General features: G+C 39.4%; 1 protein-coding gene across 1 annotated transcript; it reads right to left on the reverse strand.

Annotated features, from left to right (window-relative positions):
• Nucleotides 1–255: 255 nt before the first annotated feature.
• Nucleotides 256–20,165, reverse strand: LOC121307999 (dynamin-binding protein-like). Its single transcript, XM_041240286.1, is given in 16 exon segments — nt 256–606; nt 1,282–1,820; nt 2,066–2,264; nt 3,710–3,820; nt 3,822–3,848; nt 3,850–3,897; nt 4,519–4,851; nt 5,080–5,208; nt 5,487–5,591; nt 5,872–6,002; nt 6,411–6,610; nt 7,586–7,603; nt 9,045–9,192; nt 9,474–9,573; nt 10,180–10,373; nt 19,045–20,165. Coding segments are annotated over 16 exon segments (3,369 nt in total). The 5' UTR covers nt 19,946–20,165; the 3' UTR covers nt 256–420.
• Nucleotides 20,166–26,151: the final 5,986 nt, after the last annotated feature.

Here is a 26,151-nt window from a genome sequence, read left to right on the forward strand (position 1 = left end):
ATGGTTCTTTTTTTAAAAAATATAATATAGATTATCTAATATATATATATAGTATATAAATATATATGAAGATATAAAAAATAAAAATAAAAAATTCTAAATGATCTCAACTGCTCACATTTTTGTTCTCTACATTCAAAAAAACACTGTTAAACTGCAACTGTGATCGATTCCTTTTCTACACCATCTCATTTTAGTCCTGTTTCTACCCTGAAAAAAGCAGTGTTTTAAAATATCCCTACATGAATAAGGAAGATGGGTAGCTTAAACAATCAATAAGATTAAAAAACTATAGATGCATGTATTTTGTACATATCAGCAGCATTACAATTCCAAAAAAAGCACTTCCAACTCCAAAGGGATCCTCTTAATAAATAAGGCACCAGTTCTATTTATTTGCCACCTGCTTCCAGAGTTGCTTCAAGTGTACTCTGTCTTCCTGATGTAGTTGGAAGGTACATACCCTCTCCTCCCCTCCACCTCTCCCAGCCACCACTCCTTATTCCCGTTCATGTCATGAAATTCAATGATCTTCACACGCTGGTGAGCACGAATAGACAGCTCGTTTGCACAGCGTGCATCAAAGGAGTAGATGGCGTAGTAAATCTGTAGAGCAAGAAGAAAGTAGACGTTTAGTTACTCTGCAAGGACAAAACCCAAGCTATAGTAAAACACAGAACATTTTCAGTAACGTGACTGGGAACCCCTTTCATTCAGCAGCAAATTGGAGTAGGCATTGTTTTGTCACAATATGTGCTTATATTACAAAGCAGACTTTAGTTTCTCATTTACATCCACTTTGCTGTCTCTAAGGGAGCATGCTCAGTGATTCACAGTGAAGAACATTGTAGAGTGTGTGCTGGAAGGGCATTGCCAGTTCTCAGTGCCAGTGAATCCTGCTTCGGTCAGTGAGGGAAGCCTGGCAGTTAAATTATACCATGTCTGCTACTGAAACAAAGGGTTCAGTTTTTAGCACTCTCCATGCGCTATGAGAGAGATAACAAACGTCCACAGCAAAACAGACATTCAAAAGTGACACCGAATCCAAATACTGTTTTGTTGCTACTGCAGGTATTGTACTGCGATAAGCACTGAAGACAGCACTGGACACAACAGATGATTCAAAGCACACTTTCAAATATCTTCTTCAGTCAGCCTTGCCTGTCTGCACCCAACAACAATAATTGGATTGCATTAACCCTCTAGAACTAATTTCACAAATGATTCTAATCGCTTTAGGTCCTCATAGCCAAGTGCTTTGAATTAAAACAAATAAATGACCTGATTTCCGTCTGTATCACTCCCCTTTTCCGGAGGAGTCGTGTCTGAAGGAAAGGACACAGTTCTCAGCCCAGTGTCTCCATTTCTCCTCATCACAGAGCCAAAGGCCACATCCGATTGACTGAACATTTCCATCTGACTGCTTCTCGGTGCAAAGTCAGTCCGGGTACTCTTCAGCGAGGAGCAGGAGTCTGTTTCGGAAGCAGAGTCCGACAGGTCCTTGTGATTACTCTGGGTCCACAGCGGCAGTGTGGTCTCTCTATTATTGCAGCGCTTGGAAGAACAGCCCTCGGGTGGATTTGACCGGGATGAAGTGCCGGAGTCCTGGCAGGGTTTCTGGGACTGCAGGGTGGAGAACGTTACAGACGTAGCGTCGGAGCTGAAAGTTAATGTGCTGTTGCTATTCTGCCGTGAGAAGACTGGAGAGGAACCCCCGTATCCAGATTCATTGGAGGAGTGGCTTCCTATCGAAACATCGGACTGGCTTCTTCTGGGATTGTAAGGCTTAAGGAATGAGCTGTAGACAAATCCCTTCGTCACTGGAGTAATGAAAGGACATTATTAGTTTCAACGGCAAACATCAAATTAGTCATACTACCCCTGCTAAGTGAAAATGTACAATACCACGTACAATATCAATATGTAATTAGCCTGTTAGTTTTGTTGCAACAGAAAGTCATGATGCTGTGGTCATGCATGCACTGTAAACAAATGTAATTCAAATGTTCCAAATATTGTTCTCGACCCGGAATCGGGTTGGGCTCTGTACTGAAGCAGCACCTACCTCCATTGTCTATGAGCCAGCGGTTCTGACTGCCCATGGGATCCTGCTGCTTAATAACACCAACGATGTCCCCCTCTAACACAGACACATCGAGGTCCTGAGCTGCGTTGAAGTTCCGCTCAGCCTGGCAGAGCTGCTCCGGGGGGTACCGGGACAGCAGGGCTGCACGGTGCTCCTCTGTCTGCAGCACATAGTTAGGCTGCAGCAGGATAGAGAAGGAAAGCACTGCTAGAACTGGTCGAGTTCTTTCTCAATGGATACTCTCTGCGTGTGCAGCTAAACCCAGTTAGCATCAATGCCCTCTTATTGTGCATCAGTCCCATAACCTGACTGCAGATTCAACAGCTCATACCCCTCCATGGGAACACCTTCACTGTAATATCACAAAGCAGTTCTGCTGTCGGAATGCACTGTAATATTACAAAGCAGTTCTGCTGTTGGAATGCACTGTAATATCACAAAGCAGTTCTGCTGTTGTAATGCACTGTAATATCATGAAGCAGTTCTGCTGTCAGAATGCACTGTAATATCATGAAGCAGTTCTGCTGTCAGAATGCACTGTAATATTACAAAGCAGTTCTGCTGTCATAATGCATTGTAATATCATGAAGCAGTTCTGCTGTTGGAATGCACAGTAATATTACAAAGCAGTTCTGCTGTCATAATGCACTGTAATATCATGAAGCAGTTCTGCTGTCAGAATGCACAGTAATATCACAAAGCAGTTCTGCTGTTGTAATGCATTGTAATATCACAAAGCAGTTCTGCTGTCAGAATGCACTGTAATATCATGAAGCAGTTCTGCTGTCAGAATGCACTGTAATATCACAAAGCAGTTCTGCTGTCAGAATGCACAGTAATATTACAAAGCAGTTCTGCTGTCATAATGCACTGTAATATCATGAAGCAGTTCTGCTGTCAGAATGCACTGTAATATCATGAAGCAGTTCTGCTGTTGGAATGCATTGTAATATCATGAAGCAGTTCTGCTGTTGGAATGCATTGTAATATCATGAAGCAGTTCTGCTGTTGGAATGCACTGTAATATCACAAAGCAGTTCTGCTGTCAGAATGCACTGTAATATCACAAAGCAGTTCTGCTGTTGTAATGCATTGTAATATCATGAAGCAGTTCTGCTGTTGGAATGCACTGTAATATCACAAAGCAGTTCTGCTGTTGTAATGCATTGTAATATCATGAAGCAGTTCTGCTGTTGGAATGCATTGTAATATCACAAAGCAGTTCTGCTGTCTGAATGCACTGTAATATCACAAAGCAGTTCTGCTGTCAGAATGCACTGTAATATCATGAAGCAGTTCTGCTGTCATAATGCACTGTAATATCATGAAGCAGTTCTGCTGTTGGAATGCACAGTAATATCACAAAGCAGTTCTGCTGTCATAATGCACTGTAATATCATGAAGCAGTTCTGCTGTCAGAATGCACTGTAATATTCATGACTTGGCAGTTCTGCTGTCAGAATGCACTGTAATATTACAAAGCAGTTCTGCTGTCAGAATGCACAGTAATATCACAAAGCAGTTCTGCTGTTCATAATGCACTGTAATATCATGAAGCAGTTCTGCTGTTGGAATGCACTGTAATATCACAAAGCAGTTCTGCTGTCGGAATGCAGAACTCACCGGCCCTAAAAGCTGTTTCCTGGAGGACTGAGGCTCCAAGTTGTTCCTTTCAAAACCTTTTTCCTCGCTGTGTGACCCCTGGCTCTCAGGGAAAAAGCTAAAACACTGCAACCTGTTGGAGCACTCGGCTGTGCTGCTGTTTGGAAAAGAGAAATGATTTTCCCATCTGTACTAATCACCCCGGAGAGCTGCAGTAAGAGAGAGACATATGAAGGATGATGTTGGGATGCAATTACAGTATAGAATACCTCTTCAAAACTTCCAATGTGCCTGTTTGACACCTGAATCTGTGTGATGTGCCTTTTTGTCAATAATCACATAAATCACTCTGCCCTGTTCAATTTTGTTTCCCATGTGCCTTTTCATTATACTTGGTTTTCACTGATTTTATTCAAACGCTGACAGAATCAGATGGTAACCAAAACCCAAACAAATCAAAAGAATCTGCCACCTACAATATACAAATTACTTCTCTCTTTTTTATTTACATCTACCAAGCCGCTGAATAAACAATATACTCGCTTATTATTATGGCAAGACTTCAGTTCGCGATCAACCTGCAGCATTCCAATACCAGAGGCTTTTATGGCAACCAAGACACAATACTGCTGTTTTAAGGACATCATGTAACAAATGAATATGAGAATCACTTAATGATGAGTGGCACTGTTCAGAATTCCCACTCACCGTTTACAGTTCTTAACCACTAGGGATATCACTGCAAAGTGCGTGTCCCAAAAAATGCGTTTTTTTTAGCATTTCCGCTTTTTTTTTTTTTTTTTTTTTTTAAATGTGATCCCTCGCCTCACCTGCAGGAGCGGTTTGAGTTCCCCCAGGGTTACTCGGACAAACTCCTTGTGTGCCATTGCGAAGCTGCACACACAGCTGGTAAAGAGCTCCTGGGCACCGCAGTGGAACTTGGGAAGCTCATCCAGGAGCTGAGCGGTCAAGGCTTCGTAGTTGTTCCGCGTGGACTGGAGCTCCTCCACAGTCTTCTTGTCCTTCATCTTGTCCGCCCTCTCCTTGCAGTTGTTGTAATCCAGCAGCTTATCAAAGCGCTTTTGGATCAGCTTGTGAGGGCCTGCAAACATTGTCAGCAGCTGATTCAGGGGTGCGATGACCAGGCTCTCGGTCCTTTCTTTCTGTTGGGAGTTGAGGGGCACAGAGGAGACAAATTAGATTTTCTGTTTCATTTTGTAGATCTCAACATTGTTCATCACTTGCAATTATGCTTCTTATAAGATTATAGTGCAACTCCAGAATAATTCAAGAAGTGGGAATGGATGTGTGTAATTACTATATTTGGATCTCTTGTGGCAGAGTGAACTATACAAAATTATTTTGAATTGAATGTGTTTGCTATTACTTACAAAACCGGTGAAACGTTGGTCACTGATACATCTGTGTGCCTTTTGGAAACTTTCCAGATCTGTCTGGGTCCTCTCCGAGTAAATGTCAGAGAAACTTATAGCGGACAAAACCTTCACGGACGCGGACTCCTGAAATACACAAAAATAAACAAAAAAACAATGTAGGACATGCAGTATTTTTTTTTTTTTACAAGCCTTAAATATTCACATTCTATGTATGGATAACATTATATAATACCAGCCACCAAATACAAATCTAGTTTTAAAAAGCAAAGGAACATTTTTAAAAAGTATTTTAACATGTCATAAAAGCCAGTAAGAATATGGGGTTCACAACACTTTCTTTACTGGCCCAACTCATCTATGCATGCATTTGCCCTTTTTCCACTTAATCTATACACACCTACCCTGATGTGCTGCAGATATAGAGAGAGATCTCTGATAAAGGACTTGATCAATCTCTCCTGCATCCGGAATCTCTTGTCCACCTCATCAAATACCTCATCTTTGATCTGTCAAGGAGAAAAAAAAAAGCAAGAAATAAAACCTTTACTTGAAGCTGAAAACATGCAAAACAAAATGCAAAACAGTTCAAACAAAGTTCCGACTTGACTTTTAAAAGGGTTTTGTGTATTACCATGAAAATGGTTGCCATATGTTTGATAACAAGATATACAGAAAATTCAGCTGACTCTTTTTGCGCTCACTTTTTAAGCTGAGAGAAAGACAGAGATAGAGAGAGAGGAATGGAGGGAGCTAGATGCAACACGTTGCTGTAGAGAGCTGTCATACCTGTGGTGAAAAGCCTGTCAGGTGCTTGAGGTGGCTGCTGACTCGGTTGGTCTTCTTCACGATGGAGTGCATGCTGAGCTTGGAGATCTTATCAATCAGAGTCGCCTCCTCCCCTTTTCTGTACTTCACAACTGTGCACACAACATGGAAACAAGCTGTCAGTACAACGCTGCAGTCAACTACATTGCTCCCCTCCAAGGTTTTAACAATGTCATCACATACAGGTGAAGCAGCGTCAGGTCCAAAACGAAAATGGAATTGATCCCAACCCTAACAAGTACATCCACATGATGTAGAACAGCACCTTGAAACAAGTGTCTGTACGTACCACAGGGGATAGCAAATTAGAACATATTCACTTGAGCTAGAGAGGTTCAATCTCTGTACCCCCTTAGCGGTGACGAGCCCCTACAGCCCTTTAGCACCAGCAATATGGAAGCGGTGGGATCCGTTTCTGAATTGCTGGTCTAGATGGAGTTGCGTGCGGCTTCATTAATCTCAGCTCAGTAACGTCCTGAACCTCGCCCCCCGGCTCGTACCCAGGTCTTTCCTGCGCTTGTACTCGTTGATGTTGACGTTGATCTCCTTGACGCAGGCCACGGCCTCGGCGAGCAGCCTCTTGTCTGGGTGCGACTCTGCCGTGGTGCTCAGGAGCTCCATCAGCAGCAGCGGGTAGCGCATCACTCTCTGCACCGGCTTGATCACGAACGAACCCAGGTTGATGTAGTTCGTCTTACCCCTGTTTGCAAAGAAGAGAAATGGTGGGTTTATGCAGGCAAATAGCATGAATCTTAAAAAAAACAACAAACACTTCAAATCAATGGCATTGCCAGCCAGCAGACGCATGCAGCTTTCTTTGAATAGAGCAGGCTATAGTAATCAAGGGATCTTTAATAACCTGCATGGAAACAGTGCAGATTTCAAACTTTTGAACTTATTCTGTAACTACTGCGTTATTCCTTGTTACTTTCCATTAACATTTAAGTCAGATTGACTGTATTTTCAATTAAAAACATGTAAACAATGGAAAATTATTACATATTTTCAAGGGTAACAAAACGCAATATAAATAGACATGATATGCAATTAGATTTTCAATTGACATTTGGTTAATATTTAGCTAGAAACCAGCTGTTGCATATTTATCAAATATTAAATGTAACATTAATTTAATATGCAATTACATATCTATTTAATATTAATTTATGCCATGCAATATAAAGCGTTACCAATTTATTTTTAATTTACACTTAACAAAATTTAAAGATTTTAAAAACAAAAAGTATAAACATTCTACGTATAGGGTTTAAAAAAAAAAAAAATACCAGATGGATTTTTCATAACATGTGACACAGTTAATAAAAATCAAATATAACTGCAGAATGCATAAACTGGGTAAAACAAGAGACATGTTAGTGCAATTCAGTCACTTTCCACTAGGTGGCTGAAATAAATAAGCATCGTTTTGCAAGGTATATTTATTTTATTTTACAGAAACCTGTTTTCTGTGGTTCAGTGACAACTATTTTGGACATGTTTCGCTATGATAACAACAAATCACAAACTGGCATCAGAAAGCCACACACAATGAAGAGTTCTCAAATCAATGAAGGTTATATATTAATGTCCTGTACACACAATCCATTTTAAAGAGTTAATGAGACAACATGCAGTCAGAAGCTGTGCATGCAGAGGCCAGCAGGGGGAGACTTACCACTCACGATACACTGCCCTGCGTAGATAAGGTAATCATCGTGTATAGAAAAGGAAAGAAACGGAAAGGGTTAACAAAACAACAGAGGAGCACCTCACCCCCCCCCCCCCAGCTGCAGAGTTGCCTTGAACTCAAACAAAAACAAACCACTTTTTAAATCACGCTTAGTTTCCCAAGTTTTCAGGTTCAGTTATATGGGAACTTTTCAGGTCTTTGAGGGATCAACACAGATAGACGTTTGAAGAGCTTGCTGGGAAAATTGTAAATTTGAGCATTTATATTTTCTGAATTACCAAATCGCAACTGTAAAACTAACAAGAAACAAGAAACATCTTAACACTTGGGGGCACGACTCGCCCGCCCTAACTACAGGTGTTGGGTTGTTTGTTCCCGTCTTTAATAAATAAATAAATAAAATAAATAAAATGAGCAAATGATCATTTGAAGTAGAAATAAGCTATCAAAACCTAGCATTCTGTGCTCCACTGCATTTAAGCTACAGGGAGAGGTTGAAACGGAAAGGAAACCGATAGAGAAATAAATAAAAAAAATTATGCTGGAATTAATAAAATGTATTGTAGCCAACGTTGCTGACCTTTTAACTTAAGAAAACAAGCGAGACAGAGGAATGGACAAAGATTAAAAAAAAGAACACGATAAGTGATAGCCACAGGAGATTGGAAACGACTCCAGCTGTATTACAATGTTAACACTGGTTCTGTGCCTTAACAACGGGAGTGGCTGTGGACCCCTGCTCGAGTGCTAGCTAAAACCAACCCAGGATCATAAATAACCATAAAAAAAAGAATAAATGCCAACCAAGTCTACCGTATGATAATGTGATGCTTTATTCATATAGTGCATGAACAAAATACCCTTTTTTATTTTATTAAAGGGTGTGGAAAGCCTAAAAACTCAGCTGGAATAACATTTGCATATCTATTTTAAAAATCCTTTATATATGAGCATCCTGGGTGTCTGGTAAAGGCAGCGTGTATTAAATACCATTGTAAATGACAATGCAATCCAATGTACCACAGTCATAGTTCCACTGGGCAGTGTGGTACCTGTGTGGCACTTGCCTTCATCATTAGAGCCTGGTGATCTGGCTGCTCAAGCTAGCCAAGCCCCAGATGATGACAGTAAAGCTCTCCAATAAAAGGTGACAAGTACAGTAAGGTAGGAATGTGTGATACACTCCTAATCCCCACTTTACCCCTAGAAGCAGGTGACAAAGGAAACTGAGACAAACCTGAATCCAAGCCAAGACCTTATTGGATCTGCATGGTTGCAATTTATGGATTTAAAAGGGTTTCATCCAGCAAATCTCATCCAACCCAGTGTCCACACACACACCTTGTGCCACAGGCAAAACCACCACACACCAACAAGAGTGTCCATCTTGTTTAAAGGCTGTGCAGAACAATCCATCTCTACTGTCATTCAACAGCAACGTTACCTGAGCTTCTCCAGACATTCTAGAATGTGATTCTGGATGCTCTCATCTTTCTCATATGCCTCCAGAAGAGCAATAGCATCATCATGGTTCTGACAGTAGATTTTATACACCTCTTCCAGCTCGGTCTTATATTCCACAAATACTCTTCCTGTCAAGCAAATCAACACATAACACATCAATGAATAACTAAACACAAAACACATGCATCACACTGTTTAAAAATCTGTGTGCTAGTATTTATCTGCAGCATACACTGACTGTTAAACAGCTGCCTTTAATTAAACAGGTGCTCAATTATCCAGCGGTTACTGTATGCAACACAAGACTGCTGACGATAACAAATTAATGTAAGCTAGTAGTAAAAACACGTATCTAGTCTTTTTTTTCCCTACTTGAGAACATTATTGCACTTACAAACTCCAGTCATACCTATTGACTCTGTGTCCTGCAGATCTTTAAGCAAACGTGTTGAGAGATCAATCACCATCTGAACATTGCCAAAGAGACCATCAAAGTCAATGTTCTGCACCTGCATGAAATTTTTTTTTTAAAAAAGCATGCTAGAACACACATGAACTAACTGCTGTTATGAATGTATGTCTGAAGCTACATTCTTTTACTCCAATGCATTTCCAGCAGGAGATCAGGCATGCTAATTGTTGTGTGCCAATGCCAAGGATGCAGAAACAAGCATCTTAAAAGGACACATTCTATCCCATTAATGCCAGACATGAAGCCTGTTTTTAGCTGTGACAGAACAGTTGTAATATACACGAGTTCGCTTGCTTATTACATCTGCTCTGTAACAGCCAAAAGGAGGCTTAGCTGGTAATCTCAGAAAACAGGTGAATTCCAAATAGTCTCATTCTATGCTATTTAAAAAAAATTATAAAATTATATATATATATATATATATATATATATATATATATATATATATATATATAATATATATATATATGTATATATTATATATATATATATATATATAATATCTATATATACATAATATATTATACAACATTAATTGTGCTCAGGTTCAAAAGTAACAAAACTGATTTCAAAGTAATTGGTAGGGTATGGCTATGTGTGCATTAGCAAGTGAAGCCAGTGAAAACTCTCTGCAGTACTGTACCTGTTTTCTTTGCAGTGGATGGATTATTTCTTGGACACACATTTGCATGTCTTTGATGTAATCCTTTTCTGTCTGCAGGAGTTCTTCAATCACTTTGGACCTCTTTTCCATCATCCTCTGCTCGGGACTGGCGCTGGGGGCTGTAACAGGCGTCGACTCCAGGGAAGCAGGGTCTGCTGTGAGCAGAGTCATCTCTAAGAGGCACAAACGGTAATGGAAACAACAGCTTGGTCCCTGTAACATTCACAGCACTCGTTTATTAAAGTGGATGATGCATAGGGAGAGCTCACGTCCCGCTTTTGAGCCAAGCTAACAGTCAATGTATTTTGTTACGCTTTGCATTGAACAATGACCTAAATGATCACTCGAGGACATACAAATATATTCAGTAAGGCAAGGTATCGGAGTGCAATGTTAAGGCAATAGACTTTTTTTTATCCTTATACTCTGAGCTTTGGTACAATGTTGGCTGGAAACTGTTCCAACACATCCACTGTTGCTGCTGGGATATTCAGATCCAGAGTAACTACATACAGTACTACTGTACACCATTTGTAATTGCTGCTTGGTTTCCTGAGCAAAGGTTTACTCTTATCTATAACCCTGTGTTGAAAATGATTCAGAGTAATGAATAGGAGTGACTAAACAGTTTCTGTATATTTATTTACTTTTGTATAAATCATTTTTGGAACAGTATGTATGTATGTGTGTGTGTGTATATATAAGATGCTTTGTTGAGTGAAAAAGCAGGGATTAGAAGTGGTTGCATTTTCAGCTTTTTTTTCTTCTAATGTTTAGTTTTTTTTATGTCGCTTGAAAGTAGTTCAGCAAGTCTAAACTGCATTGTATGTACTGTCTTTTTTCTTTCAGATAAGTCTACATTTCCTCTACCCGTACAATTACATTTTAGTTTTAAAAAAATGTTAGTGAAGTTGAAGAAAAAAAAACAAAAAAAAAACAGGGTGCAGTAATAACTCAAGCGTTGTCTTGCAAACAGACTGCTGCAGTTCACGCTGAGATTCAAGCAACTGTTTTTACAGACAGAAACTGGTGAGAAAAAGACTGGGTACAGTGATCCTGTTAACAATCAAATTAAAACAATGTTGTAGGGTAGGGCGAACACAGAAAACAGCCTGGGTTTGTGCATGTTTTACTGAAAATAAATCCTTAAACAAACAAGGAGCCAGTGTAGATAAGACTTTTACGTCACAATCTGATTTATACACATTGCTTAAGAGCGTGCGTCTACGCATTTCTGTTTATCAGCAGAGCCTCAGTCATTTAGAAATACAGAAGAAAAAAAAAAACCTACAGTAAATCATGACCATGCATCAGAGATGTTCCGGGATGGCCAGTTGCAATGTATGTTCCTGAATGCTCCTTAACTCAGAAGCAGCTTTTCTAAATTTAAACTGCAAAAGAAAACAAAATAAAAATGCTTGTTCTGTGCCATTAAGCTGCATGAGACAGGTTACAACCGAGCTAAGACCAGCTTCCTTTACACAAGCACTGTAATAGCACAATGTACTGATATGGCAATCTCAAAGACCTCACATATACCACTGGGGTAACCTCATGTGCAATATAAAACTGCTGTGATATCACAACATGGAACTACTGCTGTGAAACTAGTGTCAAGAACAACCAGACAGTGTCTTGCATGGTCTATTACTTCATATATCACTTCACACTCCCCCCCCCCCCCCACCGGGGAACGAACGCTGAGAAATCCACGTCCATGTCTGATTATTGGTTCCAGCTGTTGAACAGAGCAGTGCTATCTGATCCACAGGCCATCTGTCTTACATTAATGACACCACCCTGTTACTGCTCTGTCCTGATCAGCAATGGTCCTGGAGTTACTGATATCGTTATCCGCAATTATTGCTGTGAGTCATTTACCAGCAGAAAGGATTTCATGGAAAGCACTTTTTTACTTATATCACAAGACACTCATAAACAAGATGATTTGCCATGGGATGTAGTAAATGAAGGGAACCAATAACAAAGACAGGCAGATACACTGTATACAGGTATGATTCTCCAGTCGATTTAGTTTAGAAGCATGCTCTTGTCTGTAAACAATGCAGCAGGGTTGCAGATTTAGAACAGGCCACTAGAGAATAGTTGGAAAGCAGTGCGTTTTTCTCTCTCTCCAGTTTTATATGTTACCACTTTTAGCTATTTTCAACCTCCAGACGTAAACCACGGGTATTACCAAGCTCCTGTATTGTGAATGAGGAAAGTTAAAAGCTTGGTTAATATTTTTTTTTATGGATTACATTTGTTTGTTCAATAACAAAGATCAGAAGAGCATCCAACACAATGACAGAGTTCTATTGCAACAGTGACATCCAGAACATGCCATAGCTGCAACTACAGAACTGCCCAATGGTATCATAAAAAAGTAAATCACACTGACCTACATTTGCTTTTTGCTCCTGTAAAATGGAAAGGTAGCAGTGCATACATAACAATGGACAGATACAAAGGGTCCTCTTTAAAGCCTCATCTTCTCAAACTCAACACATGTGCTAAACAATGCAATTCCCTAACCAATTTTCATCACAGTTTAGCATGAAGTTCTCCAGATGCACGTTAAATGCAAGTGTGGTAAATGCACCTCCACTGTATCCCAATCTAACCCCCTAAAATGACAAAGAGGTCCATGAATGCTACATGCTGGGACTTGCATCAGTGCAACTGATAATTTATCAGAGGTGACAATGCATAGCGTCAGTGTAGTACCACTCCTCTATGGTATTATTTCTAAAATCCTGCCTCACAAGCCAATGTTTTTCATAAGCAGTATATTATGTGATGCCGGAAAGAAAAGAAAAAAAAAAAAGTTTTGCACAAGATACATTAGTTGCATAAATAAAGGAGCTTTTCTCATTTTCAGAAGAACATGTTTGAAATGTATTGTTACTTACTGCACCTCCCTGTAGCAAAACAGAGACAATTTCACCTCACACCCTGGTGTTTTCTTATGATGTCTGTGAAACCACTGTTCACGGAATGGATACCAAAACTTGGCACAACAAACCAATACATCTACTGTCCTATAGTAGCACAGACTTTCTGTCTCTGCCTTGGCTTTAACACTAACCAGTAAATATGCAAATACAGCAGACAAAACGCTCTGCCCACAGCAGACTGCCAGTTCAATCAACTAAAACATTCTTCCATGCGAATGTGAAGATAAAGTATACATTCTACAGGCTGGTGGTCTGGTGAATGGGTAACATTTAAATCTCCAGCTAACACAATGGACTCTGTATTAATCCAAGAGACCAGCTCATATTTACAGGAAATCATTGGCACGGACGTTATTAATTTTCTTTAAAAGCCCCACTGTCTGCTAGAGTTTCAACAGCAATCCTCATTATAGCCCTGAGATTTTTTAAGGATTTCTCTATAAAATAAAAAATTTAAAGAAAAGCTACCTTAAGTTTTTTTCCCTTTAGATTTAATACTATACACAAGTACACATTAATCACTACAGTCTATATTATACTATACAGATGTTAATCACTACAGTACACTATACAGATGTTAATCACTACAGTTTATACTATACTATACTAAAACAAGGTGCTGGTGAACCCTGGGGGTCTGCAGAGTTTGCCCAGGGGCCCCCATAAATTTCTGGAAACTAAAACACATTGTGTAATGTAGGTTGTGGTGACATAAGGGCCTTGTGATGCCTACAGACAATATGCATTACATGTCTGCAGTTTACTGTTCCACAGTTTTCAGCCCAAGTGCCTATTCGAACTGTTTTTAAAAGAAGCTGGTGAACCTCTACTTTGATTTCAAAACACAAAGGGCAACAATCTTTTAAAAAATCGCAAGTGCCTATCTAGGCATAATTACTACTGCCTACAGTACAGTATATTATCTGTAACTCACCTCAGTTCACATACAAAATACTGAAATCATATCATTTTTACTGAAACACTGAGTAATTCTGAGTTTAAGAACTACTGTGTAACACTATTAAAACAATTCCATTCTTTCATTCGGTGGTTTAGTTCCAGTTTAACTGTCATCCCAGCTGTTCCCGGTTCAGAGCTAGCCTCTGTTCAAATGGTTATTACCAGTTCTTCCACTGTCGGTAGGGTAGTCTGCTTTGAAAGAACTGTGCACCTCTGCAATATCACACAGTAATGACAACAATATGATAAAAGACATGCAACGTTTGGTTCAGTGCTAATAAAGATGAACCAGTACGAGGCATGACATAAATCACATTTCATTTCTACTTTCCATTCTGAAATATGTCTGAAATAATATTATATATATATATATATATATATATATATATATTTTCAATCAAATACAAAAACAAAAGCACAGTAACAACTAGCTGCGCAATGTGCTCTCATGTGCTTAAGAGAGCTTTCTCATGAATTTGTTGTGAGGCTAGGTTTTTTTTTTTTTATACAAGATTAACTTGTTTCATGTAAAACACTCAGTGATATAAAACTTAAAAATCGTAAACTTATTTGTTCTTCTCCAAAGCACACGACTGCATGGTGACGACTGTCCCTTTAAGAAACGCTCTTATAAATCAAGTGTTGCTTTAACCTACCTCCATCCAGCTGCTACATTAACTTGGGAGTCTCAGGTGTAACAAATACTACTTTCCCCATGGTTCAAAGTGTGACTTAAAACGGACAGAAAAAACCTTCTCTTGACTCCCTGCCAGACTGTATCCTTGTGGATCACTCAGTCTCCTAACAGAAACGCCTTTCTATCTCCAAGATGAATGTATTAACATGAGAATAGCTGGGAACCTCCGAGGTCACACACAATCCATTGAACATGAATGGACGGCAGGCAAAACCCGGTACCGGAGCACAGAGAAAGAAACTGGATTGGATTGCTTGACAGCACAGCAGGAGAGCTCACAATGCACAGATACTTTAAAGAGTTAAGCAATGACAGGTTTTAAAATGTGTGTGTCAAGATATGCATTGCACAATTCACAAATGTTCCTTGTGTACCTAGGGGTTCAATGTGAACGACAGGTGGAAAGCATGTCTGTAATTAAAACGGGTGAACCAGATTAGAACAGCTGTGCAGTATTGCACTAATCCAGTTCCAACCTTTCCAACTCCCCTCAGGATGACCTGCCCATCATCCCAACCCCCAGATTGCATTGCGAACAACGAACCCAAATAGCCACTCTCTGTTCGTTGTATTCAAATGAAGTCTCCCCTGTAATGCTGATCAAGCAGGGAGTATGACATATCACCCAGACCACCAGGGACTGCACTTACTGTACTGGAAGCAAATGCATTATTCGCAATAATACATTACTTCATAGGGTTAAAGCATAGAATTATTTAATTAAGTTATACTTTAGTTATGATTTCTGCCATGTATTATGAACTAAAGCTTTCTCTTAAGAGTTTGAGAAGATGATCTACTACAGCTCAACTTATATTCAAATTTAAAAGATAGATATTGTAGAAAGATATTGTCAAACTTGCAGTTTGGGGAATTAAATGCCTTTCAGGATTAGATTACAGAGTTTTTAAAATGACAGTATTTTATAAAGAGGCATGTGTATTTTTTGTAAAACTTGCATGGAAACTTAAAACAGCAGGGAATTATGAAGGTTAAAATTGAAAATCTCTGAATCGTGATACTTTCTATAGATGATATATTGTAATAGAGGTACTAAAAGCTCAACATAGCTCGTTGTAGTTCACCAAGTGGTTCTTGAATAAAGTGTGTTTTATAGTTGGTGTTAATCCATACTCCCCTGGTCAAAATAGTGCGTCATTAAAAGATAATTTGATCTTGTTATGCATCATACAAGTTAGGGCCATCCTACGTATCGCGATACACACTCATGACATACAATACTTTATGCGCTTTATGTATCATGAGACGACTGTGTTGTTACCCCCTAGTCCTTACGTTGCAAAAGGGAAGGTCAACATTTATTTCAAAATGTTGTTGCTTAGAATTGGCATTTCCTTTGTCAGGTTACACAACAGCAAATTGACTTTATAAACATTTGTTTTATCAGCCACACATTGATGGCAAGCACTATAATGTGGAGCCACAACTATTACTGTATCATTTCAACTGAACAGACAGTAAACATGGTGTAACTGCACACAACCACAATCACAGAGGCCCTTAAATAAAATTAATAAACACAAACATGCATTGAGGAAAATCTGAATTTCCTCCACAGAACAAAGCCCTTTTCTTTGTAGTGCAACCAAGATGCCAAGCAAGCTAACTACCTGCTCTTCATGGTTCATCAGTCTATCTAATAACCTCAGAATAAACACAACAGCATTCTGCCTTTCCCTTTCCTGAGTCCCAATGCTGTACATGACAGTGACGTGAGACCACTCTTACATGTAAACAAATGAGCGTATTCTGTGTGACACAAACGCACACACACACAATAGAAATAACATAGTAACTGGCATGCTCTCTGTCTCTGTTTTTTGTTTATGTCACACAGATAAACAATGAATTAATGTTAACGTCTTGCAAATGAACACTGCAGCTCTGTCATGCTTATTGTCAGGGGAGTAGGCATGCAAGTACCTTGCAGTTTTTTTTTTTTTTTTTATGTGAAGGACAATCATTCTTTTTTAATCCAGACGCCTGAAACATGAACTGGTTTCCATGGGAACATGGTGTTTCTGAGGAACAAAGGAGGTCACTATTAAAAGGTCTTCCAGTGAAAAGCAACGGTAACCCTGTTCTAGAATGTGGGCTTTCAACTGCAAGGATACTTTCCTTTTGTTTCTCAAATTGCCTGCTCAGTGCACTTTTTTTTTTTTGGTTCTTAATATAATTTTTTATGCATGGTGTGAAGTTCACAGGTTTCCCTTTGGGTCAGTATTTAAAAAAATAAATAAATAAAAATAATAAAATGTAGCTAACCCGATACTAATCCATGTATTCTTAAGGTCAGCAAGAATCATCAGATAGATATCCTGTTCTACCAGTTTTAAAATACCACTAGATTTTGTTTTTACTTCAGCTTCAAGAATGAAAGCTACTACATGGAAATAAACCCTTTCAGGTGCAACATAGCTGCATCTGCATTAGCCCAGTACACTGTATCAATTCATCATTGCCAATGAGGATTTCCAAGCCCCTTAGAAACTAGCGTCACTCTATGACTAATACAATATGGCTGTGGCTAACAGGTTGGCCTATGAAGCAGAGTGAGTCAGTGCTTACAGTAGCAACATGAAAACAGTTGAAACTTTTTTTTTTTTTTTTTTTGGTTTTAAACTTAATTTATGCAGGAAAAAGGGGGGGAAGGGGTTGCATTCAGTCTGCTGGACACTGAATACAAGAACAAACATTTAGCAGGTAAGTCGTGGCAGGCCATTCCCATGGGTTTCTATAAAGCAGATCAAGTGTATATGTGTGTGTCTGTGGGAGGGGGAGAGGGCTGCTGTTCTGGACAGGATCCCTTCTTCAGCATCCTGTCAATAAAGCAGAGTTCAAGCTTCTGCAGGGAAACCCTCTGTAACACCCTTTCCAGACTCTCCGTCATGTGGACTCTAAAGAAATGCACGGTCTGCCTGCAACAGGGTTTACTGAAGAAGATAACCAGGAAACACAGGACCTGCATGGTGCGAAGGGATTTCCAGTTGGGGATTTTACGTCAAATTTAACTTCCCGGTTTTGGTCTCAGTTCAAATCAGGTTTTGAATTTTCCAGCTCCGGATAAGACTCTTCAACACAGAGCAATTTATGCACTTGGGTGTACATTAGTTCTTCTGAAAGCAGCACAAACAGATCCTTATTTCTTTTTTACTCAATGTGCCTTTAGACTCAACTGATCTTGCAAACTATCTCAAACAGATCTTGAACTGCTCCGATGCCAAGACTGAGAATGTTTTGAGTCATGCAATAATGACGCAATCCTGAGATTACTGGTGCTACTCTGAGAAGGGTAGGATAGGATTGGGATGGGGGAGGGTAAATTCCACCTCCTAAACACCAACACAACAACTTTAAAGGAATGTGGTTGTTGCCAGATCTTCAAGACGCACAGAACTATGGAAGTTAACGCCCCCAATTCATAGAATAGGAGTTACCCAAAACTGGAGCCAAGGTCATTAATCATAAATCAGCATAAAGTACTTTCCAAACAATGCATGTTTCAGCACAGCCCCAAAGCACCCATGCAGAAAAGCTTTCCTTCTTACGGCTCAAATCATACATTGGTTCAGTGGAAATTTTTTTTAACTTGCCCTTGCTTGCAAGCTTTTAAAAGAAAAAAAGAAAATAAAACAGCTTTGCACAAAAAAAAAAAAACTTAATGAGGAGGAGGCACACATGTTTAATGAAATAAAATGCAAAGCTTTTACTGCAATTGCACTACACATATTGGACAGGTTGCAACACCACCAATATCTGCAAACCAGGTTATAGATATGCTGATGAAACAAGTGCCCTACCTAGTTAAGTTAGCAAAAGTCTTGTAATTTCCACAAATAATAAGAGGCAGATACTAGACAGACTGATGCACCAGATACTGAGCTACCACATTATCTATGTCGTAAAAAGAAAAGTCAACCTGGTTTATTCCGGTGGTATTGGTCTTGTTCTTTTTGAAAAACAAAAAAATTTCATAATATGACTGTACTGTAAAATGAGAGAGAGAGAGAGAGAGAGAGAGAGAGAGAGAGAGAGAGAGAGAGAGAGAGAGAGCACAGCCTGTTGGACCGGTTTCCATTCTAGAAACTTTTACCCTTTCAAAGAGAACTGTATACATATCTTTTGAATGCTGCCGTGCTTTCTTTTTCTTTTTTGTTTAACAGAAGGATCCTTTGACTCTGCGGGGCTGTAATAAAGCTGTGTTCTTACCTTTCTGTTTGTTTCTGTTGAGAGCAAACTCAGAGTGTCTCAGAGTGCTGGGGGCTGTTCTCCGGTACCGGTTGTTTCTGCCCCAGGATCCTATGTCTGTTGTTCTTTTTTCTCCGTCAAGATCATCATATTTACAATCCAATGGTTTCAGGTGCTGGCAGGACTTTTCGGCCCGGTCAATGCTGTTATACCTCCCTTGTTCAACGCCATTCTCCCTGGAAAGCCGATCTGCCTGGACGCTCTGTTGCTTACATTCCAGGTCACCACTCCACTCTTTGTAGCGTTTCCCACTGCGCTCATAGTCGTTACATTCCTGCTCAACAATCCCTGTGCTTTTGCAGTACCTCTCAGGTCTTTCATGGTCATCAGACAACTGATATGCCTTTTGTTCCACATAGCGTTTTTCAGGCCAGTCATATTCCCTGTAGTATTTTTCTGATCTTTCGTATCCCCTATATTGCTGTTCTGGTCTGTCAAATGCTCTATATTGTTGTTCTGGTCTGTCATATCCCCTGTATTGTTGTTCTGGTCTGTCATATGTCCTGTATTGTTTTTCAGGTCTTCCATATGTCCTGTATTGTTGTTCTGGTCGGTCATATGTCCTGTATTGTTTTTCAGGTCTTTCATATGTCCTGTATTGTTGTTCTGGTCTGTCATATGCCCTGTATTGTTGTTCTGGTCTGTCACATTCCATGTAGTGTTTTCCAGATCTGTCATCATCCCTGTAATTTTGTTCAGGATGGTTGTAATTCTTGTATGTCCTGTAGTCTCTATAGCGAGTGTCTGTCCTCTCATAATCCTCATACTCCCAGCTACTCTTCCCACGATCCTGGTACCGCCTCTCCTCATGGGGGTACCTCTCATCCTCCCAGCTGTACATTCTGCTGACTGAGGCCTTCATTTCCACACTTCATGGGATCCTGGTAAAATCTCCATTACCTCCAGCACTGGCTGCATTCAATAAAGACTGACAGTGAAAGCTTCCACCTGTCCGACATGGCTGAAACTTTGCAGGAACTTGGTTTCAGCTTGAGTAATTGCACAGGCACTCCCTTTTCTGACTGCTCCCAGCTATAGAGCAATCCCTCCTTCACCTTAGCAGCCTGTGGGTAAATAGCCTCATCTAGCAAGCACACAGAGTTAATGATTGAGCTGAGTCACATGACCTGGATTGGAGCACTGCCCTGCTCTGATTGGGTAGCAAAGTTGCAGGAACAAACTATCTCTCGCTGTTTCTTGAATGAGAAGGCAGCTTATCTTTTCTCTTTGTGAGTGGGTAAGGTGTTTAACTACTGAGACTGCGCAGTCAGCACAAACTGATTGTTGTCTGGTGTTGACAGCCACCCCAACCCTTCTTTTAAATAGTTATTTAATCTTAACTGATTTTATTAAGGATGCAATCCTTGCTTTTGACTTCCACACTGTCCACGTGTAGTCCACTTTTGTAAGCCAGGTTTGTTTGTGCGTTAAGAGTAAGCCCATTGCTGTTAGATGACAATGACTTGCACATTTTAAAAGGTGGCAAAAATGTCTCAAAAAAGGGGCTAAACAGTTAAACTGCGAATCTGTGCCAATTTAAATGAGCTCCAATTAACACATGAAAAGGGTTTCAAGGTACACGTTAAACTGAGAATTATAAAAGTGAGAATTCCTTATTTACAAACAGACTCCTTTTTTCACAGCCATTCTTGCAGAGTGAAACCAGCTTTCTCCCTTACAAAGTGCCGTTGTTACCTAGCCCCTATTCTCAGTCAATGGTTTTATCTAGTTCAGATTTTCAGTCAATGGAGAGTCCCACTGGAGGGGCTACAGCAGCCTAGTCAGGATATGTAAGGGTACCTAAACCCTCCAAGCTACGAATCCTGATACAATTTGCAGAAGAAAGAAGTTATAAGAACATAAGAAAGTTTACAAACGAGAGGAGGCCATTCAGCCCATCTTGCTCATTTAGTTGTTAGTAGCTTATTGATCCCAGAATCTCATCAAGCAGCTTCTTGAAGGATCCCAGGGTGTCAGCTTCAACAACATTACTGGGGAGTTGATTCCAGACCCTCACGATTCTCTGTGTAAAAAAGTGCCTTCTATTTTCTGTTCTGAATGCCCCTTTGTCTAATCTCCATTTGTGACCCCTGGTCCTTGTTTCTTTTTTCAGGTCGAAAAAGTCCCTTGGGTCGACATTGTCAATACCTTTTAGAATTTTTAATGCTTGAATTAGGTCGCCGTGTAGTCTTCTTTGTTCAAGACTGAACAGATTCAATTCTTTTAGCCTGTCTGCATATGACATGCCTTTTAAAACCTGGAATAATTCTGGTCACTCTTCTTTGCACACTTTCTAGAGCAGCAATATCTTTTTTATAGCAAGTTGACCAGAACTGAACACAGTATTCTAGATAAGGTCTTACTAATGCATTGTACAGTTTTAACATTACTTCCCTTTGATTTAAATTCAACACTTTTCACAACGTATCCGAGTATCTTGTTGGCCTTTTTTTTTTAATAGCTTCCCCACATTGTCTAGATGAAGACATTTCTGAGTCAACAAAAACTCCTAGATCTTTTTCACAGATTCCTTCTTTAATTTCAGTATCTCCCATATGATATTTATAATGCACATTTTTATTTCCTGCGTGCAGTACCTTACACTTTTCTCTATTAAATGTCATTTGCCATGTGTCTGCCCAGTTCTGAATCTTGTCTAGATAATTTTGAATGACCTTTGCTGCTGCAACAGTGTTTGCCACTCCTCCTATTTTTGTGTCGTCTGCAAATTTAACAAGTTTGCTTACTATACCAGAATCTAAATCATTAATGTAGATTAGAAATAGCAGAGGACCTAATACTGATCCCTGTGGTACTCCACTGGTTACCACACTCCATTCTGAGGTTTCTCCTCTAATCAGTACTTTCTGTTTTCTACATGTTAACCACTCCCTAATCCATGTACATGTGTTTCCTTGAATCCCAACTGCGTTCAGTTTGAGAATTAATCTTTTATGCGGGACTTTGTCAAAAGCTTTCTGGAAATCTAAATAAACCATGTCATATGCTTTGCAATTATCCATTATTGATGTTGCATCCTCAAAAAAAAAATCAAAAAAATCTCCCTTTCCTAAAACCATGTTGACTGTCTGGATACTGTTACCATATAGGTAATTTTCCATTTTGGATCTTATTATAGTTTCCATAAGTTTGCATATAATAGAAGTCAGGCTTACTGGTCTGTAGTTACCTGGTTCAGTTTTGTTTCCCTTTTTGTGGATCGGTATTACGTTTGCAATTTTCCAGTCTGTCAGTACAACCCCTGTGTCAAGAGATTGTTGCATGATCTTGGTTAGCGGTTTGTAAATAACTTCTTTCATTTCTTTGAGTACTATTGGGACGATCTCATCCGGCCCAGGGGATTTGTTTATTTTAAGAGCTCCTAGTCCCTTTAACATTTCTGCCTCGGTTATGCTAAAGTTATTTAAAACTGGATAGGAACTGGATGACATGTGGGGCATGTTGTCAGTATCTTCCTTTGTAAAAACTTGTGAAAAGTAATCATTTAATATATTTGCTATTTTTTTTTCTTCATCTATGATTTTGCCATTTGTATCTCTTAGACATTTAACCTCCTCTTTGAATGTTCTCTTGCTGTTATAATATTGGAAAAACATTTTGGAATTGGTTTTAGCCCCCTTAGCAATGTTCATTTCTATTTCTCTCTTGGCCTTTCTAACTTCCTTTTTGACTTGCGTTTGCAGTTCTGTGTACTCTTTCTGCGTACTTTCTTTTTGGTCCTTTTTTAATGCTCTGTAAAGTGCCTTTTTTCGCTGAATATATTTTTTAATTGATCTATTAAACCATTTTGGCAATTTAGTTTTACATTTAGATTTGTCTACTTTAGGGATGTAATTGTTTTGTGCCTCTAGTACTACATTTTTGAAGAACAGACATCCTTTTACTATTTATTATTATTTCACATGGTATGTTGATAGATTATATATTCTCTGTATCAAATGATACATTCAAGACTGTAACTGAAGGAAGTGTATGATACATGACCAAAAAGGTTTTCAGCCCTTAGGGTTACAATGGTCTTGGGGAAGGGGGGGGGGGAATAGCTCAAACCTTTGTTGAGATGTTTACACACAACTCACATACACAGGTTAACATATTTGTACCTGGGGGCCTTTAATTCTAGAGGAGGTTGTTGTTGAGATGCATTTAGAGTCTGGTGCACATTTCCACCCTTGTTAGTCACAGAGGAGTGGTCTTGTATCCTTGAAGGACAATTCAATCACGGTGGACCTTCATTTTCCGTAAAGTAAAACAACCCCTGGACGACGTATAAACTGCTCACCCCCCCCCCCCCCCCCCCCCCCTCCCCTCCCTCCCCCCGAGGCAGGCACTTTTTAGTTAAAATAATTACAGTAAATGCATTGAAAAAGGTTTGCATTTTGTGTAATAACGTCTTGTAGCAAATTGCTCAGACAAAGAACTTTCCATCAAGTCTGGGCAAGCAGTTCCTGAAAATACATCCTTATTCAGTCGCTGTGATCACGGCTCTCGCTTCTCTATTCCAGACCTGCTCCAAAATTAAGAGTCAAAATGGCACTCCAAACCATCGAAACACCTGCTGGTTTTAAAATGCATGCACAAGGAGTGGCACAATGCAGCCCCAGATCTGGAGTTGTGGACCAAGGAGGTTGTGTGTGCCCAGCTTTGTGTGTCTGTTAAAGTAAACACAACAATTTTTGTTTGAATAACACTAACACTGGGTGCTGTTTGCAAACACTGTAATCGGATTTCCTAGAACCGCCAGAAGACTTTCCACTTCACCTTAAGCGAATGCTATACTAATTAAGGGATGTTTCTATATTAATTCTTCAGTGATCCTTTAAATATTGCTGACTAGCTCATGATGAAATGTTTAATGTTGTTAAAGACAGCAAAAACAGAACTGATAAATAATAAAGGCAGAAATCACACAGAGTTTTTAGTTCTGATTTGAAAAGTATTTACATAAAAATGCTCACTCATTAGGACACAACCCAAGATTTCAAGCAGCATACTGTACCCTCATGTATCATTAACACATTTTAACATACTGTACAATATTTCACAACAAAACGCTGCAAATAAGAATCCAGTAAAACCAGATGATATTGACCACTCCCTGCATTATTTTACTGTGAGAGACATTACAACTAAAGTCAACAGCAAGCGTTATTGTTATCTGGCCCCCTGGAGTTATGGTAGCACTTCAAAATAAGTGTCACTTGTTCAAGCGTAATTGTACAAGAAGCAAAGCATGACTCTGTATTCAACTCAATTGTAAACTTCTATTCAGGACACAATGTATCCTACTGTCGCTCATCCAACAGCAGAGGGGATTTAAATCAGGTTCTTTGAATTTCCTACCTGTGACCTGCCTAATCCAAACTCTGGAGAAAGATGATGAGACGCGGCAAACTGGACGCACCAGGGCGATCCAAAACCAGGCTGGATATCTTGCCGGAGAAATCTTTCGCTTCTTACAAGGCATGTTTATATATTTAAATAATACTTGAGAAGAAAAGATTACGTTTTAGAACTCAAAAACATTCAACTGGAAGCAGCCACAGGCATAGGCAAGTGGAACCATCTGCACAGTTTCAACTCTACGGAATGCAAGATCTGAGCTACATGTAGATGTGAACAATATTGAGAACGAGGGATGCATTCCGAGCACATTTTTAACGTGCAAGCTCAAACGTTTGTGTAATCAATGCACTGAAACTTACACAGACATCCTAAGTGGCATTACACATTCAGTTTATCATAATTAAAAGTTGTAGTTGATTTATTTGAAGACCTTTGCTTGCTCAGCCTGCAACAGCATATTAATGTGCTATAAACAGACTGGGGAACAAGCAGGGGTCTTGAAGCCGCAGGTTTGCTGGAAATCATTGCAGTCCACGGTTTGCACTAGATCTGCACCCAGGACCTAATCATTATGTGTCCTGCTCCTTACCTGTACAGTCTTATAGCAAGTACAAACTTCACTATCCAAGTAAAATGAAAGAAACTTCTTAGCCTGGTATGTTTTTCACGTTGCATCTCAATATATGATCCCAGCCTGACCTTTTGGAATGTATTTTCTGTTGTGCTGTTTATAGATGTGGCCAGATTCATAATAGGGAAAGTGCTATTAATATTATAAAATCCGCCTAAATAACATTTGAAGACTAAACAAAAAAGTCACGAGGTTGGTGAAACCACACTATGGTGAACTATCTTTCAATTATTACTATAAAACAACAAGAATGAAAAAAAAAAAAAAACAGCTCACGAGTATAACAGAGGATTTCGAGGCAACCCATTTTGAACTGCCGGATCTGGCTTTGGTTTCACTGCTATCGCACAGGTTGTTGGAGATGGAAACCAGCTGGTACAGCCTGGCTTCTGTGGGCAATCAGTTAACTTGTCTGTTTCTTCTCAGACCAGTCTGTATCTGTGTTGAAAGACTGATCCCAGGCAGGCCAGATATGGGCTGGAAGTTTCATTCTCACAGGAATACTAGAAATGTTTGTGAGAGGAGTGCCGAACCTTTAAGATGAAAATTAATTTTGCTTGTTGTTATAGGGGATTTTAAATATAGCCTTCCAATAATTGGTGTATGTACATTTCGTTTTTTTGTTTATTGGTTAACTAGGCTTTCAGATTTGCATATGCAAAATCTAAATACAAGTGTAAACATGCATTAACATCTATGCAATCAAATGTGTTCACTTTCTGATACAGGTTCCTAATTTTTTTTTTTTTTACTCCAAATTGTCCTTCGCACATTTTTGTCTGAAACACAATTAATAATCAAAATAAATTAACAAAGACTTTGAAGTCTAACAAATACAAAAATTCTAAACTCACCTCTCAGCTGCTGCAGCTCCTTGGTAAGTGTTTCAATGTTATAGGCACAAAACCCCAGGTTCTCCAGAGTTTGTGCTTTGATGGTTTCATCATCCTGCTCATCAAGCATCAGTCTGAGCTCATCCGTGGTCTTGGTGTAGATCTCAATGTCTCTTTCCACCTCCTGCAGCCTGAGGAGCAGTGAATAGTGATCCTGCTCAGTCTCCACGAGGCCAT

Source organism: Polyodon spathula, unplaced genomic scaffold (assembly GCF_017654505.1).
Source record: "Polyodon spathula isolate WHYD16114869_AA unplaced genomic scaffold, ASM1765450v1 scaffolds_69, whole genome shotgun sequence".
In the NCBI taxonomy this organism is placed as follows: Eukaryota; Metazoa; Chordata; class Actinopteri; order Acipenseriformes; family Polyodontidae; genus Polyodon; species Polyodon spathula.